This window comes from Lichtheimia ornata (assembly GCF_029851405.1).
Source record: "Lichtheimia ornata isolate CBS 291.66 chromosome Unknown scaffold00017, whole genome shotgun sequence".
NCBI classification, from domain to species: domain Eukaryota; kingdom Fungi; phylum Mucoromycota; class Mucoromycetes; order Mucorales; family Lichtheimiaceae; genus Lichtheimia; species Lichtheimia ornata.
Window position 1 is genome coordinate 278,324 of NW_026695337.1, and position 24,053 is coordinate 302,376.

The following is a 24,053-nucleotide window of genomic DNA, read 5'->3' on the forward strand; positions in this document are numbered from 1 at the left end:
GCATTTCAATTCATCCTCATCATAGTGCGACCTTTTTGCGAGACATGAAGACCAAAACACTTTTGCATCTTAATCAAGTTATATCCATATATCGGTTAAATGATACCACAAAACCGTGTATGCATGGCTTTGCTTTATTGATGATTATTCAATCCTCGAAAGTGCTATATGTCGCTTCGATTGTTAAACACTACACGTCGATACTTGGCAGGTCTTCCATCACAATCCACGTCTTTAGGTTGATGGTAGCTTTCCTCGTTATACGTAACACCTTGCATTTTAGATACATCAGCTCTCATATGATACCGTTTCAACAACTCCTCGAGTTTTTCTCGCTCCAGCCAGATCAGCCTTGATCTATGCTTTCCATGAGCCAATCTTGCAGGTCTTTGTAGCCTATATTGTACGTGTGATTTTAGTATCATTTGGATACAGGTTCAATAGGTATCTTACATAAATGGTTCCTACCAACGAAAGAGAATAAGTATCCTCTTCCAGCAGGAGCATCGCTTATAAACTGAATTTCATTGTAAGAAGCTCCGCATGATTTCTCCTTAATTTTGGGCGCAGATACCGTGAATGTGGCCGCTCGAGCCCTCCAAAAAAGGCCCGATAACATGGGAGGTCTGTCACTTTTTAATTTTTTGGGTAGCATCAGTTCGCGCAGCGAATTGATGCTCTCATTGATGCTCCGGTGGTTTAGTAGAATGCTTATTGGAGGTGTTGTTTATTCTATACGTCTTTACATTTCCACAGCCACCGCTTCTTTACATCTTCTGTACTGATTACATTTGATAAAACGTGTACCTCGTTTAATAGGGCTACCATCAAGGATACTACTAGTCATTGTTGTGTTTTGGGAAGGTTATTTTCTAACAAGCTTGCGACATGAAACCTGTGGTGGTGCGGTAATAGTAATTGGATTTGATTTGTTTGATGTATCATGCCACGAGCTGGGGGTTGAAATGATGGATGGTGTTGGTAAACGTTGTTGAACACGAGAAGGTATTGTTGGTGGGTGATACGAGTTGTTGTCGTCATGGTGAGCGAGTTATTGTATCGCATGGTGTTGAGCTTTTAGTGCGATAGGTGGTGTTTGCGATGGAATTGTACGTGATAGTTTTTGTAGTCTTGGATGTAGAGCTTTACCATTGAACAATATTATTCGTGGTCACTATCTCACCTTTTTTTTTTTCCCGAGCGGCCTCATCCTATCTACGCCCAAAATTGAAAGATGGTAATTATAGACTGGAGATGAAGAATCATTCACATGCATAGGCTTTATCTATGGGGCCAATGTGCCATGTAGACACCTCCTCAATAGAAAATCCCTTACAATCGATTATGAAATAGAATATGACATAAAAACACGTGATTTGGATTTTATTCATTAGTGTTAAGCATGGAGAGTTGAGCAATGTCATCGATAATGTTGGAAGGGGAAAGGTGTTGTTGGGGTTGACCTTGGGGTTGGTCTTGATGTTGTTGATGATGATGTTGCTGGTGCAGTGGTTGCTGTTGCGGTTGTTGTTGGTGCGGTGGTTCCTGTAGCTGCTGTTGTTGTTGATGTTGTTGTTGTTGTTGATTTGGTGTTGGTTGTTGTTGTTGTTCGTGTGGTTGATAAGAATTATTCATTGGATGGTTGTATGTGTTTCTCATCATGTCCTGGTAAAAGGAACACTGATGGGTGGTATGGCGGGTATATCTTCCCCGGTGGAAGATACACCGAGGAACATAGGGATTACGATTTTGATTCGATTGTTTTTGGTATGTGTGTCGTCTGAATTTGCCCCCAAAACGGTTCCAGCGTCTGTAACGTTGGTTGTTGCCTCCAAACTAAATTATAGGGGTTGTTAGTATGAAAACGGTGATGGTATATGGTTTACTTGATTACATTGATGCTGATATTGTGCATGATGGTAGTTGTCAATCCACCATTTCATGACCCTTTGTATTTATATGTAAATTTCATGCACGGGAACATGGTACCTTATGACCACAACTACGTACAGTCGAAGCCGACCTGCAGCAAACAGGAGTAAGCCTACTCTTACCAACACGACATGCTTCATGTTGTCTTTCTTTATTCTTCGCCTTAGATACGATCAAGTAAAAAAGGAAAACATGTCCTTAGTTTGGTATATGAATGACTCAATAAACATACGATAGTGCCTGTTCCTTTATGCGTGAATGAATAATTTCTTAAGAAGATGACGATAACATGTAATGGCTCTCGAACAATGAAAACATCACGGACAAGAATTTAACATAAATGGATACTGCGAAGCAACAGAGAAAAGAACAAAATCTTCTCCGTTCATGCATGCATGACACTCCGCTGTGTCAACACAGCGGAGTAAAGTGGTTTTGAGTGTTTGCATTAGAGTCCCACAAAGAAGTATAAGCAGCCCCTGCATTGCTAAATGTTCTGATGTCCTTAAATGAGCCTCAGTAAGATATTTGATGCTCATATCATATGAATGCTGTCAAGATATTAGACCTTGGATTGTACGCTGACGAGTCTTTTTTCATTTTCGGTCCAAGTTGTATCTCATTTAGATTCAATGTTAACCTTATGGTGTCTTAAACCAAAACTAAGTTACCGGTGATGCATGGTACATCGTAACATATCCATGGTTACAATGAACCTTAGTAATATGCCACCTCGCCGTATTTCTTTGTATTCTTCCATACATGGGAGATCAAATACTCTTCTCTATCCTATCCTTGTGTAGCACACAAAAGGGCTTTTTCCAAATGCTGAGATCGTGGGCTTATACCCATCACCATACAGAATCATCAATATTTGTGAAGTTACCTTGATCGTTTATCAAGCTAACAACTTTCATCATTGGATGTTGATACGCTGTATGCAACGATTATAGCCTCTCCTTAAACCTTATGTAACCCACGGTCATATTTAACATTGTAAATAACTTGATGAAGGAAATAATATGCATCGTGATGAGTTGATGCTTGTAAGATATAGTTCTATAGTCATGAAGACACCTCTTTTTTGTGTACAATAAAGACCCTTAACAGCCGGCGTTATATCATAGTTACCATTACCTTTCAACGCAATATTGTTGTTCTTCAGCCGATTCGGTACCGTAACATGCTTTATGAGTAAGAATGTCTCCTCAAAAACAAATAACAAAGAAATAGTAGATTCATGCAGGTGTACTAATGTATGATGCATATACCATATCTCCTTGGTAAATTGATTTGCAAAACTTCCTGTTCCATTCGGCATCAACAAAAGGAGTACCGGCAGCCATACAGGATGGTGGATACAACCAACGTGAGATAGAAGAGAGTACATCTTGTGTGTGCAAGTTTCATGTTCAAGCTCGCCAATCCCAGATTTCGAAAATGTCGCCACCAGCCAAAGTGGATTGACCACTCTTCCACCTTCTTTTCTTGTTGCTCCTCCTCAGACTTACCACACCACGAATTGACCACCTATTTGCCATCGTTGGATTAGCCATGTGTCAATGTCTATTGCCTGCCATTGCTCACCTCCAAAAGAGCCGCCGATTGTATAATCGTTAAGCCTTGCCAAGAGAGATCGTGGACATTATCGTATTTGAAACCTGCCGAAAGGTAACAATAGAGTGTGGTGTAAAATACCCAAAACCATCCCATGAAGCTAACATTGTTGTATCCAAGCAAGTAAAAGAAGAGAATGAGTTGGTTGGCCGAACTGAATTGTGGAGGACCAGAACGTCGTCCAGCGGATGCAGCAGCAGCGAGGCCTTCGTGCGACTTTGGATAGACGACAGCTTTGGGATAACGAGTGTCAGCAATCAGGGATTGTGTTGTTTGATCATTGGCTTACAAGCTGGCATGGATGTACACAAAAAGAGGGTCGATGAAGAGGAAAAGAAGAGTAAACAACGCTTGTTTGTCCAAAGAAACTCGAGAAAGTGGAGAAATGCGGAGCGGCATGACAGGGCAACATCAACGTGTCTCGGATCAAAACCTTGTACTACATCACATTCAATGGGGATCATTACGCTATGAAGGAAATCGACAATGGATTACACACACAACATCGACCCCAAGATGCCGTTCCAATGAATGCATGAGGAGCCAGAGACAATAGAGCAACACCATGAAAGCCGCTATATACACTGTGACCATAGCAACAGCAGCAGATCATCATAGCAACACACCACCTTACGCCGTTGCTATGTTACAGCTCCAAACCTTTGCAGTTCAACACGATCCTACGAATTGTGTAGTGGACCGCCTTTTATCAAACTTGCACCTTTGTGATTTCCGAAACACGTATCCACGACTTCAATGACAGCCCATAATACGTATTATGCGCGATACTATTGATGTATCCTGGCAACACTCCCATCATATGCATGATTATCGGCGAGCAGCTACCTTTGTTTATCAGATCCCATTCGTTATCAGATGCTGAGCCTCGCCTGTGAGCCCTGAAAATGGCGTGCTGCATGATGCATGTAAATAAAAGGTAAATCATTACATATAGCAGCATTGTTGGTCTCCTTTGATTAACGTTATGCTTCTTTCTTTTCCTCTTTTACAAGCATCTACGACACGCTCCATCCACTATACATTCGCACACCATGTCGACAAGTTACAAAGAACGACAACCGCTATTGGCGTCACACAGCGAGGGGACATTGTACAGCATTGACGATAACAACAATGGCACTATTGACAGCAATTATCATGCATCTACATCATCAGACCACAACAATGAGGAATATTACAATGATGTTGACACTAAAAATGAGGACCATTTAACCACTCAACCTTGGAAGTACAAAGCCGTTGCTTTAGCATGCGCTCTATTCTTGGCAGGTATTGTACAATGGCCGGCGGATGGTTGTGCATTGTGCTCACCTAGCAGATTTTCTTCTTCCCACGATGGTGGTGTGCCCTTCTGAACGCTGATAGTGGGTAGCCATTTTGCAGCACACACGCTAGGTGCGATGAAAAACATCATCAAGGAGGAATTTGGTATCACCAACTCGGAATATGGCGTGCTTCAATCCAGTGTTTCCATTGTCAATACCATTTTACCCGTCTTTGGAGGAGTCTTTTTGGACGCTTTTGGCACAGCGAAAGGATCCATCATCACCACAGCCCTTATCACCATAGGCAATGTGCTTGTATCACTATCGACCCATAGCAAGAGCATGTCAACCATGGTGGTGGGCCGTATACTTTATGGTATTGGAAGTGGCAATGTTGTCATTGTTCAAGAGACGATATTATGCCAGTGGTTCCATGGGCGTGATTTGGCCGGTGTTATTGGACTCATGTTGACAGTGAGCCGATTGGTATGTTGATGATACTACTATGTAGCATTGTTCTCGAGAATTGAAGCTGATACCATATCTCAAATCATTCAAGGCATCGTTTATGGCTCAAGCGACTGTGATTCCGATCGCTGAATCCACAGGATGGTACGGCTATGGTTTTTGGGTATGTAGACTATTACAAGCGACCCCTTGAAACATGCTTTCTCACTTTCCATATATGCAAGTTTTCCGCATTATTGTGTCTTTTCTCGTTGTTGATCAACCTTGTGTACCTGGGGCTCATGAAGCATTTGGGGATGCGTCAACAACACAATGTCGCTCGATCCAAGCGTGTCTTTAGCTGGTCCAAGTTGCTATATCTACCTCACTCCTATTGGCTTATTGCAGCAATGGAATTTCTTCTAGGCGGTGCTTGGGGATGTTGGCTGCACATCAACAGGTAATACCTATTATCCCAATTCATCAAAGCACTAACAAATTATAATTATCAAACCAGCGAGTTCGTCAAGATGCGATTTGGATATGACAATGCAAAGGCAGCAGCGACAGCTAGCGTGGCACAGGTGCTACCGATCTTCTTAATGCCAGTGCTTGGTGTATGTGTGGATCGATATGGAAAACGCTCTTGGATGAGTAAGTGTTTGATAAAAAGCCCCATTTACAGTAGCATTAACATCATGTCGATTAGTTCTTGCGAGTGGTTTATCATTCCTTTTGTCAATGGCGCTTTTGGGATATACGTATTTGTCACCTGTTATTGGCATGTTATTGTTCAGCATGAGCTTGGCCCTGGGGCCTGTGGGATTAGTATCCTCTGTGCCTATCATTCTGCCATTATCATTGGTTGGCACCGGCATGGGCTTGATTAAATCATGCACCAATATTGGGGCAACGCTATTCGACATTGCCACTGGGCTTTTCCAAGATCAAGATCGTAATCAAGGATACGATGGTGTGATGATATTCTTTTTATGCATTGGCCTACTAGCATCATTTGGTGGTGTGGTGCTATACCTACTTGACTGGCAGATTTACAGCTCAATCCTGCAGCAACCTGCATCAGCACGAAACAACAGCAAAACAGAAGCGGAGACATTAGCGGAGAAACGACCCATTGCTGGGAATTGGGTTTATGGAGGCGTTTACCTATTACTGGCTTCAATGAGCTGGGTCATGTTTTTCAGGTTTGTGCTTTGAGCACACTTGTAATCCAACACGCGGGAAAGCGACAGCGCACGGACAATCCCATCCAATCGCATCTGTTTGACAAGGAAAATCGGGGATAGACTAGAGGGGCTGATATGTCAAAAAAACCTCATTAAACAGGAGGTGCCCCACGCACCTCTTCTTTTTCACCTGTTCACAAATGTTTCACGCATCAAATAATGAAACGTGAGAGAAATGCACTCATCCACAACATTCCACGCATGTAAACAATGTGCTCATGAAACCATTTACAGGTGTTCAATACGGCTTATTGTGCGACAACAACCTGTGAAGGCACGCCTTTGCAGTTTCAAAGAAAAAGGTATGCTGCATGTTACTATTCACCCATCATTCTACAAAAACAGAGGGAGATCAAAGAAGCTAACACCTTCTTGATGGCATTAGTGGATCGTAGGCCTGTCGACCCACCTCCTGTTGTACAACTTGAATGTCAACGCCAAGAGTATGTGTGATCGGGTTATGATGATACGCTGGCAAAGAGAAATAGATCCAACAATGCAATGCTTAGGATGCTTCATGACCCAAGTCTTTTCCTTTACGCTACGTTGGTTGATACCCGAGGGGATGACTTACATTTCACAAACCAAGCTACTCCAAGCACCGCGGGTGCGGTTGTGCAATCTTTGCATAAGCTCAGAGACACCGAAAATAAGGGTAAGTGTGTGTATGTGTGTGCATGTGTATGTGCACCCCCAAGTTGGGAATGCCGGTTGCTAACCTTTTTTTGGTGCTGAAACCTGCACATTCGTTTTGTGTTCACATTATTGGATGTGCAACAGAAGGTGGATACTTTATCTTTGACGACATAAGCGTAAGGCAAGAAGGGCACTTTAAGTTCAAGTTTTCGCTCTTTCGAATCGTAGAGTGAGTATCCTTGATATCATGTTATGTGCAACGATGATGATGGGATTCGCTTATCAAAGCACTATGTACCATAATAGATCACACGTCTTTTACTTGTGTTCCATACTCTCAGATACATTTCAAGTCTATTCTCCCAAAAGTAAGTTGAGCGATTGCTCTATTGGTAAATGCAAAGTGACTAATGGTACGCTGTGTTTAAAGCTTTTCCAGGCATGTCAGGTACATATGAACATCCAAAAAAGACGTCATCATGCTTGTCTCTTCTCTTGAGAAACTCAACAGAGGTAATGATATAGAATCAACTGATTTGACAAGGTGGTTCTCGGATCAAGGTGTGCGTGTACGCATTCGACGCAATTCCAATACAAAGTATGTACCTTTTTTTCCCCACTATGAGGATCTTCGTTGCATTGACGATCCTGGGAACCGGTCCTCAACTGATTTTTTTATAGTAAACGGCGGAGGACAACAGCACAAGATATGATGTCTATGCAAAATTTGTTACTGCCCCCGATCCAGAAAAATGGATGCCATCAACCAGTTGACTAGTATTCATCGGGACTTTGTTTAATCCTTGTTCACAAGACATATGCTTGCATGTTCTTTTTTCCTTTTCTTGATCACACACCCAACGTCTTGTCCCCACCCGCACATTACTACAGATCCCCCCGCCCATCATCCACCATTATGCATTGTATCTTTTTATTGCTCAGCTTACCATTGGCTCGGTACTAAAAGTATCGAAACGACTAGTGATTCTTCTTTGGAACAATTGATCTAAGAGAAACGTCGGGAAAACGCCTGATGGGCTTCCTCTCTCTTTTTTTTCTCGTGTACCTGTTCTTTGGTTATACCCCAGTATCGGGCTCACACAAACATGGTGCATCAAAATGGCTGAGCTTGATGGCACCAATTGTCAGGATAAACCCCTTCTTCATTTATTCACACAAACAACAACGTCCATAAGTTTGGGTCTTTGTCCCCTGTCTCTCATGGACATTACCCCACTTGCCAGCCACACACCATTGAAACATAGTATGCAAGTACCATGTATATCATCAATAGTGGAGTAAAGCTACGATGATGAGTATCACAAAATGATAACAAAGTACCGAGGAATGATGCTTTTATTACACCTGCTGTCAACAACGAATCAATGAGTGATATCATGTATGTATAAGCCGCATCGGCGATCATTGATCGTATCTGTAGCACATTAGGCTGAGGAGGACCCGATGCTATGGAAAGACAAAATGCCGGATTAAAGCGTATTATTCTACGCAGGCTCAATTCCCAACATGGTGGAGCTGCAGCTGAAATGTTTTGACAAGGATAATTGTACACACATGCAAAAGCGGCGGCATCGAATTCCAGGGTCATGGAACTAGGAATGTGATATCATTCGGAAGGGAAATGGGTGTATGAAGATGAGACGATTGATGATGGTAATATGGGGGGTATTTGTCGGATAATCTCATTCTTGTGTCAGATCCCCTCCTCCTCCAATATCACACAGCGTGTAGATTGACGTTGAATGAAAATGAGTGAGACATTGTGTCGTAGAGAACAATGAAATCAAGCAATCTATTTAATAAAACTCATTTTTATTGTAGATGACTCATTTACATGGTTGATTGTGTGGGTGTGGGTGTGGGAGTTCAAGGAGGAGGTGGATGAGAAAAGAAGAGATGGGTGGCGTGCAAGTGACTCTAGCGGACAATGATTGGTCTCGTTTTGCCAATCTCAGGCTGAGAGAAAAAAACTCGTGGGTGGGTGGGTGGCCTTCCCTCTCACCTTCGCTCGTTGCTGCTATCCACTGCATTTGGAAACCTCCAACCACCACCCTTAATAGGCAATGAATACCTCGGACCTTGACCTTTCAAACGCTCCCAAAAAGGACAAAGCGCTACCTGTCGACGATGACGGATCTGTTGAGTCTGATGAAGAAAAGCCCACCAAGCGTTCTGGTCGTCGTAAAATCAAGATCGAGTATATCCAAGACAAGAATCGCCGCCACATTACCTTCTCCAAGCGTAAGGCTGGCATCATGAAGAAGGTAAGCATAGCCGATTGCCGACTGGGCTGGGCATGTTGTCAACGACTTGTTCCATGTTGGACCTCTTCTTGGACTAGAAGGCTGATTTGTGTGTACAATAAAAAAACTTTAGGCGTACGAGCTCAGCACACTCACGGGTACCCAAGTGCTTCTCCTCGTTGTTTCAGAGACTGGTCTCGTTTATACTTTCACCACTGTCAAGTTGCAGCCTATTGTTACCAAGCCTGAAGGAAAGAACTTGATCCAAGCATGCTTGAACGCTCCTGACCCAGAACCAGCATCTTCACCTGTAAGTGTTATTATTCATTCTTCGTGCCGTGTGGGTGGTCATTGTAGTAGTGGTATCCTTCCCCGCCCCAATTTTTCTCACTGTTCAATCCGCTCTCTTGCTCTCTATCAGGCACCTGAGTCTTCTTACAACACGAACGGAAATGGTGCATCATCCTCCCCTTCAGTGGACAAGAACAAAATGTCGCCTTATGAAGAAAAGAAGGTAAACTTCATGACATCCTTGTATTAAAAGAGTGTGTGGTGTATTAATCATCATCCCATCTACCTATCTCATTAGCCTGAAGGCTATCCTCCTCAACAAGCAGCACCACCTCAACCTCCCACTGCGCCTCAACAAGCACCTCCCACCACTGGCTATCAACCCTATGTAGGCGGTAATTGGAATGGTCATCATCCAGGCTATGTCGCTGCTGCCGCTGCTGCTGCCGCTGGTGTACCTTATCAACAACAAGGTGGTGGTGCTCCTCCACAAGCTGGTGCTCCTCCTCACACTTCGCCTCATCATTATCCTGGATTGCCATCGTACTATAACAACCAACCCCAACAACAATACATGCCACAGCATCAACATGCAGGTTATTGGGCAGGTTCGCGTGGTCCATCACATCCATCTATGCAACGTCCTGATACAACACCCGATGCTAAAGATGACAAACAACCTGGTGACAAGCAATAAGCTCCCTCTCTATCTCTCTTCTTGTCGATCGCTCCAATGTAGCCTCTCTCTCTCTCTCCCCTTTTCTCAAATGCGTTAAACCCATTCCCCCCTCCCGATGTTTTCTACCATGTCTTATCCCGTTTGTTTCTATAGCAAACAGCTGTCTATTTTTCTTCTTTTCATTATCGCTCAATACAAATAGTTATCCAAAATATCTTGCTCTACTATGTATAGATAGCTATTCTATTCTTGTGTCCATGCATCTTGTCCAGCCCTATATCGTGGTGGTGGTCTCACATAGGTGACAGGGATATCCGAATCTTCATACAATGGCAATATTACCCCAAGCTCCCAATTACTAAACTACGTGTCAGTTATCTTGAACCTTGTCGATATAGATCGTGTGCCTTACTTGATCGACATTTTTGGTTGTTTACTATCCCTTGATATGGAGAGTTTGCCCCAAGCACCCATTGTCGCATTATGGCTCCTATCAATCATGATTGAGATGCTCGATATTTGCTCTCCTTTTTCATTCTCTCCCATAACCTTACCCACAATACACCCATCCTTTTAGTCGATGCTCCGAAGACTTTGGTAGAGTTGCTATAATGTACTATACACAAGGTTGAATACATAGACCATCAAGGGTGAAAAGTGAGTTTACCTTGGAATGCATCAATGTACGTCGTCGATGGCTTATGGCATCGCACATGACTTGCTTGGGAAATGTTGGTTTTTGCCATGAGCTCGTGTTTAAACAAATGGTGCCAGCACCCTAAATGATCCTGCATTAGTAAAATGGTGCTAGATAGCTTGTAGGGAACTTTTTTTTACCGGTGGTCCTAGTCGACTATCGAGCACGGTGTCCATTGAAGGATAAATGATATCAATGGGTGGCAATGGGTCATTGTTTTTCATGCGCACGGGCTTGTTGGATGTCTCGTATGGATCGATACCCGAAAAAGATCGGTAAAGTTCATGGAGATAGGATGGATTTAAGCCGCCAAGGGAGGATGTCTAATACTATCTTTGTCAATGCCAAGAAAAGATTGCATGATAAAGATGCACCTCCCCACTCCACTCCCCACCCCCCATTTTGAAGCTCGAGACAATCGGTTTCATACCTGCATCTCAATGCGAGGTGGTCGATTCGGATCAGCAGCACCTATTTCTCGGATGATCTGTGCAAGACGTGCATGACCATATTGCCGATATTGATCACGCCCTTCGAAATTTCCAGATACAGAGGCAACCACATGGGCCTTGGCACGCGAAAAGTCGTACTTTAGCAATTCATCTTGAACAGAGCTTGGTACATGCATTTGATCAAGCAAAGCAGCAATATCGCGAGCGAAGCGTGGTAAATGCGTGATGGATGTGGCAGCTTTGGATGCAAGTGGGAAGTCTTGAATAAATACCACGTTTTCTAGATCATTGTAATCATAGCGTTCCTTAATCATTGTAATGAGTGTGAGCAAGAAAAATGGATGAAAAGCCATCATCATCTTACCAAGTTGGCCGATCCAATGACAATACGCATGGACTTTTCATGTACGAGGATCATGAGCTTTGAATGAAAGACACCCCAGTTTTCATCTTTGAGAGGAGGTACAATGAATGTCCTTGTGGTACTCAGCTGGCGGGCCATGGCCTATTAGGTTGATGATGATCAGCTCTCGATCATTTGGTGCACGGGCCGTGGTCATCTTCACACACTTACAGGGCGACCATGTAACACGACACAAAGATTGATATGGCTGGGAAATTGTTCCTCGATCCAATCCATGCTCACAACCATAGCTGTAATCACCGCCTTCTTTAGCTTGTCTTTTTCAACAATGTCTTCAAATCGAATAAAGTTGGGCCCGGTGAATCCTGTAACATGCGTCAACTTGACGACACCATCCCAATAGTATCGCTGATCCATGGTCCTTTTGTTGCTACTGCTGCTGCTATCACTTGTGTCCTCTTGTCGTTTTCGTTTGTTGTATTGTTCCACCACATCCTTGGTCGCTGCTGTCAACCCCAAGGCTTCACGTGCTGTAAGCTGATCAACAGACTTGCCCAAGGAAAGAGCAATGGCGGTACGCATGTCGTCATTGTGATCGGATACACGATCGGCTGCTGCTTGAGCTGTGCTGCTGTTGTTGCTGTCATGGTGTTCCTGTTGTAACGAAAGAGCGATCGCGCGGTCAATGTCGTTTTGTTCTGGATCAACAGCGTGTTCTTGCAATGAAAGCCGAATGGCATGCTTGATACTCTCGTCTTCGCTATCACTCATATCACCTAGGCAACGCGTATTGTATGGTAGAAATAAAAGTTATCGCTTTGGAAGCGGGGAAATTTTAAGACGCTGCATGGAAACGGTTGCTGTCGCACACATTTGGGATTGGTTTCCGCAGCATGATGATGACAACGATACACGGCGTAAACAGGAGAAAGCGTGAGGGGATAAAGTAATGGTGGTGGCAATCCCTGATATCACACGAGCCAATTACTGGGGCCACATGAATGGGGAGGTGAGGGGATGAACAAAGAAAAAAAAACCTCTTCCTTGAAGCATCCAAGGACCTTCAACAACAACAGTGATCCTTCTTTTTGAACATTCTCCGTACTCCTTTTTTGCCATCAGCTTACTACAAAGAGGCGACACGATAGGATGGATGAAAAGGAGAGAAAGTGTGTGTATGCTATGGTATACAAGAGATGTCCATGATTGATAATACTTTTGGGTCTCGACTCGACTTTGTTGCTTTGCTTGTTACATTTTCACTGCAGCGCCTGACACACACACACACAGACCGTGTTTGGAGAGAAGCTTCCAAGATAAACTACTGCATAGCAAAGCACTGTTCGTTGAGTGGAACGGGTGTGTCATATGATGCACTTGAAGAGTCATTGGCTAGCTGAGTGCGGGGTGATGGCAGCAGCATTCGATAGTGCTGCCAGGGCGCACCATACACATGTTGCTGTGTGCAATCTTTTTGCCCCTTGCATCCCTTCTTTGTTACTCTGATGACAATTTAAAAAGGAGTTGCCCGTGCACACATCCCTCTTTCTCTTATCCTTTATTCTATATACACCATGACTCAATTCATTCGCGTAACTACTGCTCCCATGGTATGTGCTATCCTATGTAGTAGAGCATTCATCCATTCATGCTGTCCTCATGCTAACGAGTTTTTATAGCCACAACCTCTTCCATCACCCATATCAGCATCATCGTCCTCGGAAGATCGTTTAAAGGTCCCTCAAGGTAATCATCATTGAAACCTACTCTCGCACTATCCACCAACAACTTCATGGTAGATCGATTTAATCCTAGCAAATATGGCTCTATATCCACTGGACATCACGCTTCCGGTAAGATCAAATTGGATGATACGTATGGACTCGGGGAATAAGTCTAATTCGACATGTCTACATACATAGACACAGCAAGTATAGCCAGCAGCGTCAATAGTGATGCATCATTCAAGACCGCCGACTACTTTTTCAGCATGCCTGCTACACCACCACACACCACCGTTAGTCCTAATGATAATGATGAAGGCCTATACCTCCTTTGGACACATCAATTGCTTCGGGAACGAGGATACGAACCAGGACGTTTGAATGATGATGATGACGATGATGATGATGATCAAGAAGAAAATGAACACAACAAACCAAAAAGCATTCAAGTTAAACGGCCGACTGAAGATGCAATCATGCATGACATTGATATGGATGATGATGAGGAGGAGGAGGCACACGATAGTGACCTCGAAAGCAAAAGCAGTAGTGATAGCAGCCTCACTGAAAACTCAATCATCTCGGGTTCCCTTGTGGCCACAACACCGGATCTACGTCTGTATTCGACCTTCGATGACCAATCCATTCGTCGCAGGTATTCTTATTCATACAAGCCATCCATGTCCACATCGTCATTTTATGCATCTCATCGGCAAGAGGAGGAAGAACAAGGATCATCATTTAGTCGTTTTTTCAAGTCTTGCTTTTCGTCATGCCAGTAGCATCTAAAAAAAGGATTACACATATACCAGTACTTTTGTGCACATGATGACAGATTTTCAACATAACATTTATAAAGTAATAATACTTTAACAGCAAAAAGGGAAACTCGGTGATGATCAAAATCCAACTCATATTAACAACGCATGATGCTAGATATGTAAAAGATTTGGCTCATGATTGAGAACCAGGATGAAATTTCTTTTTTATCTTTGGCTTTGTACAGAACGCTATTTTTGTTTGCAAATGATTGTACTTGACACATGAAAAGTGGGAGAGTGTGAGTGTATGTGCGAGTGTGTGTGATTGTGTGTGTGTGTGTGTGCAAAAGAGAAAGAGAGAGATAGAGAATGATGAAAGGAGAAATTCAAAAGACGGGTATACAGTTCTCATTTCTTGAATTTTTGGAGCTTCAACGAGACCTTGGGAGGAAGACCACAGCCAGGTCGCTTAGGTAACATGGCCACGTGATTGTTGTTCAAAAGACAATGTGGAGCTGGTTGTTGTGGTTGAATCGGTATCGATGGGTGATGTTCGCTGTTTTCGTCCTTGTATCCAATATCGAGCGTGATGGTGATAAGGCTTTGGGATAAATGATCATAATCTTGCTTGATAACCGAAACCACTTGTTCGAGTAGCACAAAATGCATAGCAGTATCGTTGAAACGTTGCTTTTCAGCCTGCTTGCTGATACCACCTTGACATAGCATGGATGCAAATGGTGACCATAATCGTTCCTTTTCCTTGTCAGTCACCGGTCGTCGACATAAATGTGGATAGCGTTGCCAAAAGGACTGGGTGGATAAACCAAGTAGCATACTGATCTGGAAATCAACCACAAAAAAGCAAAGCTTCCTTGCTGTCTCTTCAAATAGCTGAACAGTATAGAGTGGCAAATAGCGTTGTGCTTCCATTAACGTAGGTGCTCGTTCTCTGGATGGGGCCAATAACAACGATGAAAGCGAATTGTAATCCTTCTCTTCCTTAACCTTGGCGTGCCAATGCTCTGGTGGTGGTGTGGGAATAGGTGTGTGTGGTCCATCAGGAGACAAATCACCTCCAGAAAGATGTTGCTGTGGTTGTTGCAAAGGATGTAACGTCTTTTTGGGCAAGTGACGACCAGATAATTCTCGAGCATGTGCTTTTGCCTTCTCTGTAGCTGGCACCTTAGCATCATCTTCTTGTCGCGATGGTTCCTCTTCATCTAAATAGAAAACTTAGTCATTCATTCTACCCCAATAATAGTAGTTTACTTACCTTTGATCCGCTTACGAGAATCATCGCCACCATTTGCTTCCCCAGTAGCCTTCCGTTTGCCACCTTTGACCACTGTACGACGCAACACACTCTCGATTTGAGTATCATTGTTCTCACTGGCAATGTCCAAGGGTGTGAGACCTTTGCTATTCTTTGCACGTGGATTGGCACCAAACTTCAGCAAGTGTTCAATGACGTGAGCATGGCCATTCTCAACGGCGTCATGTAAAGCAGTGTCTTGATCAGCACCTTTGGAGTTGGGATCAGCACCATTTTCAAGTAACAAGAGAACAACTTGATCGCGACCTCTCAAAGCTGCTTCATGCAATGGCGTCCAACCAGCATTGTCGCTCTCATTTGGATTGGCTCCGGACTTTAACAAAGTGCTGACAACCGTTAAATCACCCTTGATGGCCCATTTATGCAAATGAGTACGACCACTGGTATCTTTTTTGTGAGGATCCAATTTGCTCGCATCGACCTTTTTTGCTACTGAACGAGTCATTTTCTCTGATGTTGTTTCTGGATCAAGCGATGGTTCACGTGATGATGAATCAACTTCAGCCGAAATGGATTTCTGCCGTCGTCGTGCTGTTGTAGTGGTGGTTGTCGAGGTGCTGGTAGCATGGATACGTCTCCTCCTCCTGCCATCTTCCTTTTGTACAGCATTGTCTTCATCTTCATCCATCTCATCATGTCGATTTCGTGATCGTCGAGGTCGTTTGTTCTGTTCAATACTTGCAAAAGTCCTCATGATAGCCTGGATTTTGCGTTCTTCTCGCGACAAAGGTCGTGAATTGGTTGCTGATCCACTTTCAGGTCGATGGCGTCGTTGTTTTGTATGAGAAATAAAAGTGATTTCATCGATTGCATCACTTGCAGTGCGTTGTTTCCTCAATTCATCAATACGTGCAGCCAAGATTCGACGAGGTTCAGCAGCTGTCGCCACTTGATATGCATTCTCACCAGCATGATTGCAAAGATCAACATCAGCACCAGTGTCAAGCAAATACTGAACAAGGTCTTTGTGACCACCTGCACTCGCATGATGCAATGCCGTGTATCCTTTGTTGCCAAAATAGTTGTAGTCAGCACCATGTTGAACGAGTAATTTGGCGATCTCAAGATGTCCATGATGTGCTGCTTCATGTAATGGTGTCCATAACTCATTGTCCTGAGCATTGGCATTAGCACCTTGTTTCAAGAGAAGGGCTACTTCATCATATTGTCCAGAGGCACATGCACGATGCAAAATAGTACGACCATTGTCATCCTTGGCCACTAATCGATTGAGCTGCTTCATTTTGCTTTCCAATATCACACGACATGCATCATCGTCGCACACATCCAACGGTGTCTCCTTGTCAGAATTGAGCGCAAAGACATCTGCACCAGCATCCACAAGTAGTTGAACGCATTCTGGAAATCCATTGGAACTTGCGTCATGAAGTGGCGTATCATCATTGAAACCACGTGCATTGACATTAACACCACAAGAAACAAGGTATTGTGCCGTATTGTGTTGTCCCTTCAACGAAGCTTCATGCAAAGGAGTCCAACCAGCATTATCACGAAAGTTGACATTCGCACCTCGGCTAACAAGTTCTTTGACCTTGTCAAGGTTGCCAGCGCCAGTAAACACAAACAGTTTGGTACGACCTGCTTTGTCTGGTTTGTTGGGATCTTGACATGCTGTCCTTCCACGAGGCTTTTTCCTAGCAGCTGTTGTTGTTGTCATCTTTTCATCCTCATCTTGTATTGTCGATGAACTATCTTTTCTCGGTCGTCCTCGTCGTCGTTTCTCTGGTGTATGCTCAGTTGTAGATGCTTTACGTCGACCTCGAGTTGCTGATGTCGATCGAGAATGCTTTCGTTTACGTCCCATGCGAATCTCATCTTCATCTTCTTCATCTTCTTCGCTCGTATCTGATACAGCAGCATTGCTATTTGCACTGGATGTGGATGATGCTGATGAAGCAACCGATCGATGTCGTTTGGCTGTTGCATTCTTGTTGCGATGTCGCCTTTGAAATTCATGCCAATAGCGATCTTCCTCGTCTTCTTCCTCATCTTCATTGCGTATGGTATCATCCTCAGCTACTTCAGTCTCGGCATCTGAATCATTGTTGTTTGTATTCACGTGTTGCTGCAACCGATTCGCTGATGATGAAGAAGATGTATTGTGATATGAACGATCATTCGATGATGGTGATTGTGTCGTTAAGCTGCTACTCGCATCGATAGAAGAAAGCGGCTTGTGTAGTGGTGATGGTGGAATCTGTGCCATAAGATGCAGCTACAAACTGTTGTCAATAACACTATATGTCTATATGTATAGAGGCACGTACTTGATGATGTTGCTTTTGTACAAGTGATATGGATTTTAAATGATGGGCGTATGGCTCGTCGCTCTTATATTAACCCCCAAGAAAGAAAGAAAAGAAAATGATGGTATGAAAAGACGCAGTTGGTATCCTAGCAAACCCTTTTTGTGTGAGTTGTCAAGTTGCCAAGCTTCCCAATCAGCTGTTTCAAGATGCACTCACTCTAATGAAGGTCGAATCAAGCAAGAAAAGAAAGAAATGGAGTGGTTAACGAAGGTATGTTTGTTGAAAAGTTGCCCATCTCACGACTGCATTTGCCACATGGACGCAAGACAAGCAATGGAGAGCAATTAAAAGAGAGAATAATACCTTTAGAGAAAGGTGTTGAAAGAAAAGGGGGGAAACGAAAGAATGCTGGACCGAGATATGTTTTTGCTGTATACAACTGTTGTGGACAAAAAAGAAAGAGAAAGAAAGGTCGAGTGGGGCAGTTGGGCAAAGACCCCGAGTTTTTGTTGTCCTCCGCCGTCTTCGCTCGGAGTACTCTCTCTCTCTCTCTCTATCCATACACACACACACACACACACACATGCACACATACATCTGACACACCCTGATCCTGCTTAGTACCCTTTGCCATTGAATCGCTTTTATCATGACTACAATGAATACCTATAATACATACATTCACTTCTATGCAAATAAAAACCGATCTTCCACTAAAGATGTCTTTTCAATCACTAGTGATCCCCTGCAGGAGGAGGGTAATCACGCAGCGGCGTTTCATTTATGTCTCTCTCTTTCCCTCTCTCTCTCGTTCTTCTATGCAAGAGTTGCAGCGTATGTTTGGGCAATCATTTCTAAGTAGTAGCTTTATATGCATTGCAATAGCGAATTTCAATTGCACTTTTACAGCTATGAATGCCGCTATCTCTAGTAAAATACATTCCATAATGCATTGATTCGATCACTCACCTTGCAATGGTTATAATATTATCATTCAACAAGCAGCATTTCAGTAATTTACTACAACTTGAATGGAGCAGCATACGGGAGATGTTTTTGATGTACGAGCCTCCATCAACGTCATTAACGACATTCGTATTTCCCGGGATACAGCACGCTGGTGTTGCATAGCAACCGTATCAATTCGAAAAAAGCGCTCAAGCAATCCGCCCGCTCATGAGCCTCCTGCTTCAATTGATAAAGGTAAAATGATAACAAGTGTCTGCACCTATTGCCATTGGGACCAGCAATATGTGATGTCATGTCAAGGATGAATGCACGAGCCACTGCAACGCTTATTTGTTTAGGTGGACCATAATCAGCAAGTATTTATAACCAAAAATGAGCTGCAAAATGTTGATCAACACGAGCCAACCATGTGGAATTCACCATTTCTCTAACACTTGCTCCTATCTCTTTATATAAATGATGATATTGATATTGTAGTTCTTTCTTTGTATGCCTCAATCATTTGCTTCATCATCATTGTCTTGTGTTCCACCTTCTTGTTGCGCATTATCGTTTGAATGATACCACCCGGTATTAGCCATTTGGCCCATGCCTGGTAATACGCTTGGGAGTCTTACTGAATCAGTGCACACACCATAAGCATCATATTGTTATTGTACCATTGGATGCACTAACATCTTTAAGCATAAGGAAGTAGTCTTCTTATGGTGGTTGCGAGCGGACTTCCGATGGCTTGGTCAATGACCAGGTCGAAAAAAGCAAAAAAATAAGGCCGGGCTTCCCCTTTCCGACGACAACCTACGCACGCACGCACATTCACACATAGCAACCACCACCCATGGCGTCTTCACTAAAGCATTCGGCAACTCGTTTATTACGTCAACCATTGTTGCAACGTTCTTTCCACAATGCTGCACCATGCGCCTCTCACATTGGTCGTAAGCCTATCAGTTTCCCCGAAGATGTCAAGTTGGAGCACGATCCCACACCGATTACCATGCCACGCATTCCTTCCGAATACAACAACACAAAGCTTACAGTGACAGGACCTCTTGGCAAACAAACTGTTATTATCAAGCCATTTGTCCAGCTCAAGACCACAAAGGCTACTGCCGACGATCCGAATTCACAAAACCAGGTTGAGATCTCAGTGGAGAACCCCGAGGAGAAGCATCAACGAGCCATGTGGGGTACAACACGTGCACACTTAAGCAATGCCATTGTGGGTGTATCGGATGGATACCGAGTCATGTTGCGACTTGTTGGTGTTGGTTATCGAGGCGTGTTGGAAAACAAGGAACGAACGCTCTCCTTGAAGCTCGGCTACTCACATCCCGTTGTCATGGACTTGCCAGATGGTGTTACGTGCACTATCCCCCAACCCAATCGTCTTGTTTTGCATGGATCAAATATTCAGGAGCTGACAGAATTCGCTGCCAAGATTCAACGATGGAGAAAGCCTGAACCTTACAACCAAAAGGGTATCTTTATCAATGATGAAACTATCAAGAAGAAGGAGGGCAAGAAGAAATAGAAAGGCAAATCATAGTACATGCTATCATTAGACACAAAATAAAAAAACAGCGACATTCCAGATTTCATATGAGTGGTCGGTCTTTGCTCGTAAATGGAAGGGAGAAAGAGAGAACAAGAGGAAAAAGAGAAGGGGCGGTTCAATGATCCCCGGTGATGATTGATTGGATAAGCATTATAATCAACACATGAGATGGTTTTATTATTACACACGCTAGCAACTAGCTATACTCAGGTACCTTACACATAGCGCAGTTTGTCGTGCACAGACAAAAGGTGCAACGTTGCAAGTCCATTATAAGAGAGAGCAATCGAGAACAACTGGGATTGACATCAACAACCATCAAAGTGAAAAGAAAAAGAGGATGGAGGGAAATGGAGATCTTTTGGTACTACGTTGACTAACAACAATGAGGGCAGGATAGCGTAGTACGATGAAGGCGTATGAGAGAAGCACGTACATTCTTACTCTTTATTCTGCGAACGGATTTGGATCTTATCGAGATTTGCGGAAAGAGGGACGTGTGGTTTGTGTACAACAAGATACCCTGCTCGGGTGCCTTTTGTGGGAACACAAAGAGAGAGAAAAGAAGAGAGGAGAAGGCTGCGTACATGTGTTTACATATTGCATCATGGTTAGGGGATTACAGCTTGACAAAACACCCCATTGCCATCAAGGTGGATAAAAAGGGAGCCTGTTGTATATACACCGCTCCATCAATCATGTGTTTCTTTGCTGGATTCTCTTTCAAAAGCGACCCACACGAGTGTTAAACTCAAGGAGACCGGCAATAGCCTTGTGGGTCGGCGACACAAAAGGCCACCGCATGGTCCTACTAGCCTCATTAAAATGGAAAAACAACGGTCGGGTCTTCCGTTACTGCTCGAAGTACAGCTGTTACCATGTCATCTTTGGCGTAAACCTGGCAACCAATAACTGCGTGCTAGGTAACACTTGAATTCGATCGAGAGCGTGTGATGGCTGTGTGTGTATGTGTGTGGGTGGGGGGTGTACCAATTGAACAAAAATAATAATGAGAGGAAAACCTTATAGATGAATGCGATAATGAGAATAAAGAAGCTTTTCTTTCCCCTGGTCCATTTCTCTTTCTCTTCTTCCCATTTCCTCTTTATAAATATCATCCATCCTTGCTAGCTGCAGAGGCCGGTTATCATTTTAAAGGATCATGCCAAATAGCGCGTCTTCCATGGCGACCTATACGACGTTGATGAGGGTCACGTCGGGTGGTCGCCCCTACTGCCAGGTAATAATAAACCCCCTGCCTGTTATTATTATCATCATCATCATCATTTATGTATTCATCTCATTATGCAATAGGACCTCAACGATTTATTTGCAGCACTCGTAATACAACACGGTCTTAGAGACCATCGATATCGATTTAGAACTATTCCCAACAGCTTTGTATTTGCAGAGGCCATTGAAGTCCTTGGCCATCTTCAGTTCACCCATATCATCAAAGCACCCGATCCTGCTGATCCATCACGCTTGATAGCGACACGCACCACAACGACCTTTTCAATGTCTCCAAAGATGGGTAAAACGCTTGCTCAACATTTTGCGACATCTCGCTTGCTCGAAAACGCTATCGATCCATCCAATCGCGTCATGAAAGATAAAGCCATTTGGCTCTTGTCGCCCAAGGGGAAATACGTTATCCAAGACTTCTCTCACCGAGCACGAGTCTCCATTCAGAGCTTGCAGCCAGCATTGACCAAGATTGACGCCTTCAATGTCGTTGTCCTTGAACGACTCTCCGATCGAGACGACCGATTAGCATTTGCACGCCCCAACATGACGATCGCTTTCAAGGTAAAACATTTGAGCAAAAGTGGTGGGAAGTTGATCGGGCCGATGTTTTGTGTTACTTGAGTACACGAACTAAATGCAAATACAACAACAGACGATGATGGCGTATCTTCCAATGGAGTCTCTTTTGGCCGATGATGCTGGAGGTATGTAAGGGGGAAGATGAGTGGCAACAATAAGGGGAGATGATGTATGTATATCAATGAATGCTTACAAGATCATTATTACTTTTCACTTGTTGTTGTTGTACTCCCTTTGTACTGTGCCACCCCTTAGGCATTGAAAAGAAGGATCTTGAAGAATTTCAATATGCCTTTTATGGATACCAGGCGTTTGAATGGATTAGCGAATACACAACCGTTGTTACCCGTGAAGAAGCTGAAATGGTCGCATCCGAATTTGTTTTATATGGGTGGATTGCTCAAGTGATTGATAAATCAGACCGCGAGAACAGCACCAAGGATGAATCCATCATGTTCAAAATGGGTCGCAATACCATGTATCATGTCACAGGTCGTGGTCGTCAAGTTCTTGGATGGGATAAGCCATATCAATATGGCGATGATTCTGAAGAAGGTTCCCTTGCAGATACGCATGAAAAAGTACTCCAGCGTCAACGTGCTCTTGCATCTCGGCTCCGACACGATAGCAGTAGTACAAAATCTGCACCCACTGTTCATCCAACTCCATCCAAAAAAACGGTTGCTTCTTCGATTTCTTCTGGTTCTTCCTCAGCTGAAAGCGAGCCTGCTAGTGATGATGGTAGTTCTAAATTACTTGAAAACGCTCTTCAAGGAGTTGATCGTGTTGAATTTGCAGTGCCTCATATGCCCGATGACCACCATCCCCATTCATCTTCGACACCCAACAGCAATAGCGAACGGCATTCTTCCGATAAACCACAAAAGGATATTGATGAAGTCACCGAACGATTGCTACAATTGAGATCTCCTGGTGGAGTACAGAGACAACGTTCCAATAGCGCATCCACATCATCTTCATCAAGACCTTCAAGCATGATCTTTAGCAACCATGATCACAACATCGATCCCAATTCGCATTGGGCAAAGCTACGACAAATCCTCCAGGACCCCTTGATCCGAATGTATTTCCGCGACTTTTTAAAGTCTCAGTTCTGTGAAGAAAACGTCAATATTTGGGTGGATTATTACACAATGCGCAAGAAAGCGAAAAAGCCGAATGTGTCGACGAAGGAATTGTTACAGGATGCTTACGCCATTTATGACACGTACCTTGCACCCAATGCCCATTCGGAGGTGAACATCGATCATCAACTACGACATGAGATCATTGCCTATGTCAATAGCACGTTTTCGGTGTTCAACAATGAGACCGGATCGGCTCCTGCAGGCTCTATTCCTTTCGTATCATCAGCATTTCAGCCTACTCATCAGCAGCAGATTACACTTGTTGTCAACGGCCATGCAAGTCATTGTCTTCGTAACATGCTCAAGCTTTACGATCGCGTGGATGATCACATTTGTCGTATTATGGCTCAAGACTCAGTACCCAAGTTCATCAAGACCGAAAAGTACCGTGAGCTCATAGCCAATCCTCCTCAATCCGCTTCAGTAACTCGTCGCAATTCTGTTGGACGACAACTTGTTGTGGAAGACGATGACGACGATGACCTTGATGATCTGTAAACATGCTTTCTTTTGTTTACTCTTCTTGTGAATATTCCCACCCATTCTCC

The 24,053-nt window shown here is 43.6% G+C and overlaps 8 protein-coding genes across 8 annotated transcripts; 5 read left to right on the top strand and 3 right to left on the bottom strand.

Moving 5' to 3' along the window:
• Nucleotides 1-2,583: 2,583 nt before the first annotated feature.
• Nucleotides 2,584-3,848, bottom strand: O0I10_004624 (uncharacterized protein; the record flags this gene model as incomplete). Its single annotated transcript, XM_058484681.1, has 4 exons — nt 2,584-2,594; nt 3,444-3,462; nt 3,520-3,782; nt 3,839-3,848. The coding sequence occupies 4 exons, from the start codon at nt 3,846-3,848 to the stop codon at nt 2,584-2,586; spliced, it is 303 nt and encodes a 100-aa protein (XP_058344558.1).
• A 753-nt stretch (nt 3,849-4,601) lies between these two features.
• O0I10_004625 (uncharacterized protein) lies at nt 4,602-6,500 on the top strand (the record flags this gene model as incomplete). The annotated part of the gene is made up of 6 exons (XM_058484682.1): nt 4,602-4,839; nt 4,936-5,321; nt 5,395-5,466; nt 5,528-5,742; nt 5,800-5,936; nt 5,992-6,500. The coding sequence occupies 6 exons, from the start codon at nt 4,602-4,604 to the stop codon at nt 6,498-6,500; spliced, it is 1,557 nt and encodes a 518-aa protein (XP_058344559.1).
• A 2,749-nt stretch (nt 6,501-9,249) lies between these two features.
• O0I10_004626 (uncharacterized protein) lies at nt 9,250-10,417 on the top strand (the record flags this gene model as incomplete). Its single annotated transcript, XM_058484683.1, has 4 exons — nt 9,250-9,450; nt 9,563-9,739; nt 9,851-9,943; nt 10,019-10,417. 4 exons carry the CDS (start codon nt 9,250-9,252, stop codon nt 10,415-10,417), a joined length of 870 nt encoding a protein of 289 aa, XP_058344560.1.
• A 225-nt stretch (nt 10,418-10,642) lies between these two features.
• Nucleotides 10,643-12,683, bottom strand: O0I10_004627 (uncharacterized protein; the record flags this gene model as incomplete). The annotated part of the gene is made up of 8 exons (XM_058484684.1): nt 10,643-10,757; nt 10,812-10,889; nt 10,954-11,015; nt 11,067-11,177; nt 11,237-11,419; nt 11,527-11,853; nt 11,913-12,053; nt 12,123-12,683. The coding sequence occupies 8 exons, from the start codon at nt 12,681-12,683 to the stop codon at nt 10,643-10,645; spliced, it is 1,578 nt and encodes a 525-aa protein (XP_058344561.1).
• Nucleotides 12,684-13,486: 803 nt separating this feature from the next.
• Nucleotides 13,487-14,418, top strand: O0I10_004628 (uncharacterized protein; the record flags this gene model as incomplete). Its single annotated transcript, XM_058484685.1, has 4 exons — nt 13,487-13,522; nt 13,592-13,658; nt 13,712-13,765; nt 13,835-14,418. 4 exons carry the CDS (start codon nt 13,487-13,489, stop codon nt 14,416-14,418), a joined length of 741 nt encoding a protein of 246 aa, XP_058344562.1.
• Nucleotides 14,419-14,805: 387 nt separating this feature from the next.
• On the bottom strand, nt 14,806-17,960 carry O0I10_004629 (uncharacterized protein; the record flags this gene model as incomplete). Its single annotated transcript, XM_058484686.1, has 2 exons — nt 14,806-15,620; nt 15,674-17,960. 2 exons carry the CDS (start codon nt 17,958-17,960, stop codon nt 14,806-14,808), a joined length of 3,102 nt encoding a protein of 1,033 aa, XP_058344563.1.
• Nucleotides 17,961-19,810: 1,850 nt separating this feature from the next.
• Nucleotides 19,811-20,506, top strand: O0I10_004630 (uncharacterized protein; the record flags this gene model as incomplete). Its single annotated transcript, XM_058484687.1, has 1 exon — nt 19,811-20,506. The coding sequence occupies one exon, from the start codon at nt 19,811-19,813 to the stop codon at nt 20,504-20,506; it is 696 nt and encodes a 231-aa protein (XP_058344564.1).
• A 1,186-nt stretch (nt 20,507-21,692) lies between these two features.
• O0I10_004631 (uncharacterized protein) lies at nt 21,693-24,003 on the top strand (the record flags this gene model as incomplete). Its single annotated transcript, XM_058484688.1, has 4 exons — nt 21,693-21,770; nt 21,845-22,339; nt 22,431-22,482; nt 22,613-24,003. 4 exons carry the CDS (start codon nt 21,693-21,695, stop codon nt 24,001-24,003), a joined length of 2,016 nt encoding a protein of 671 aa, XP_058344565.1.
• Between the last annotated feature and the right edge of the window lie 50 nt (nt 24,004-24,053).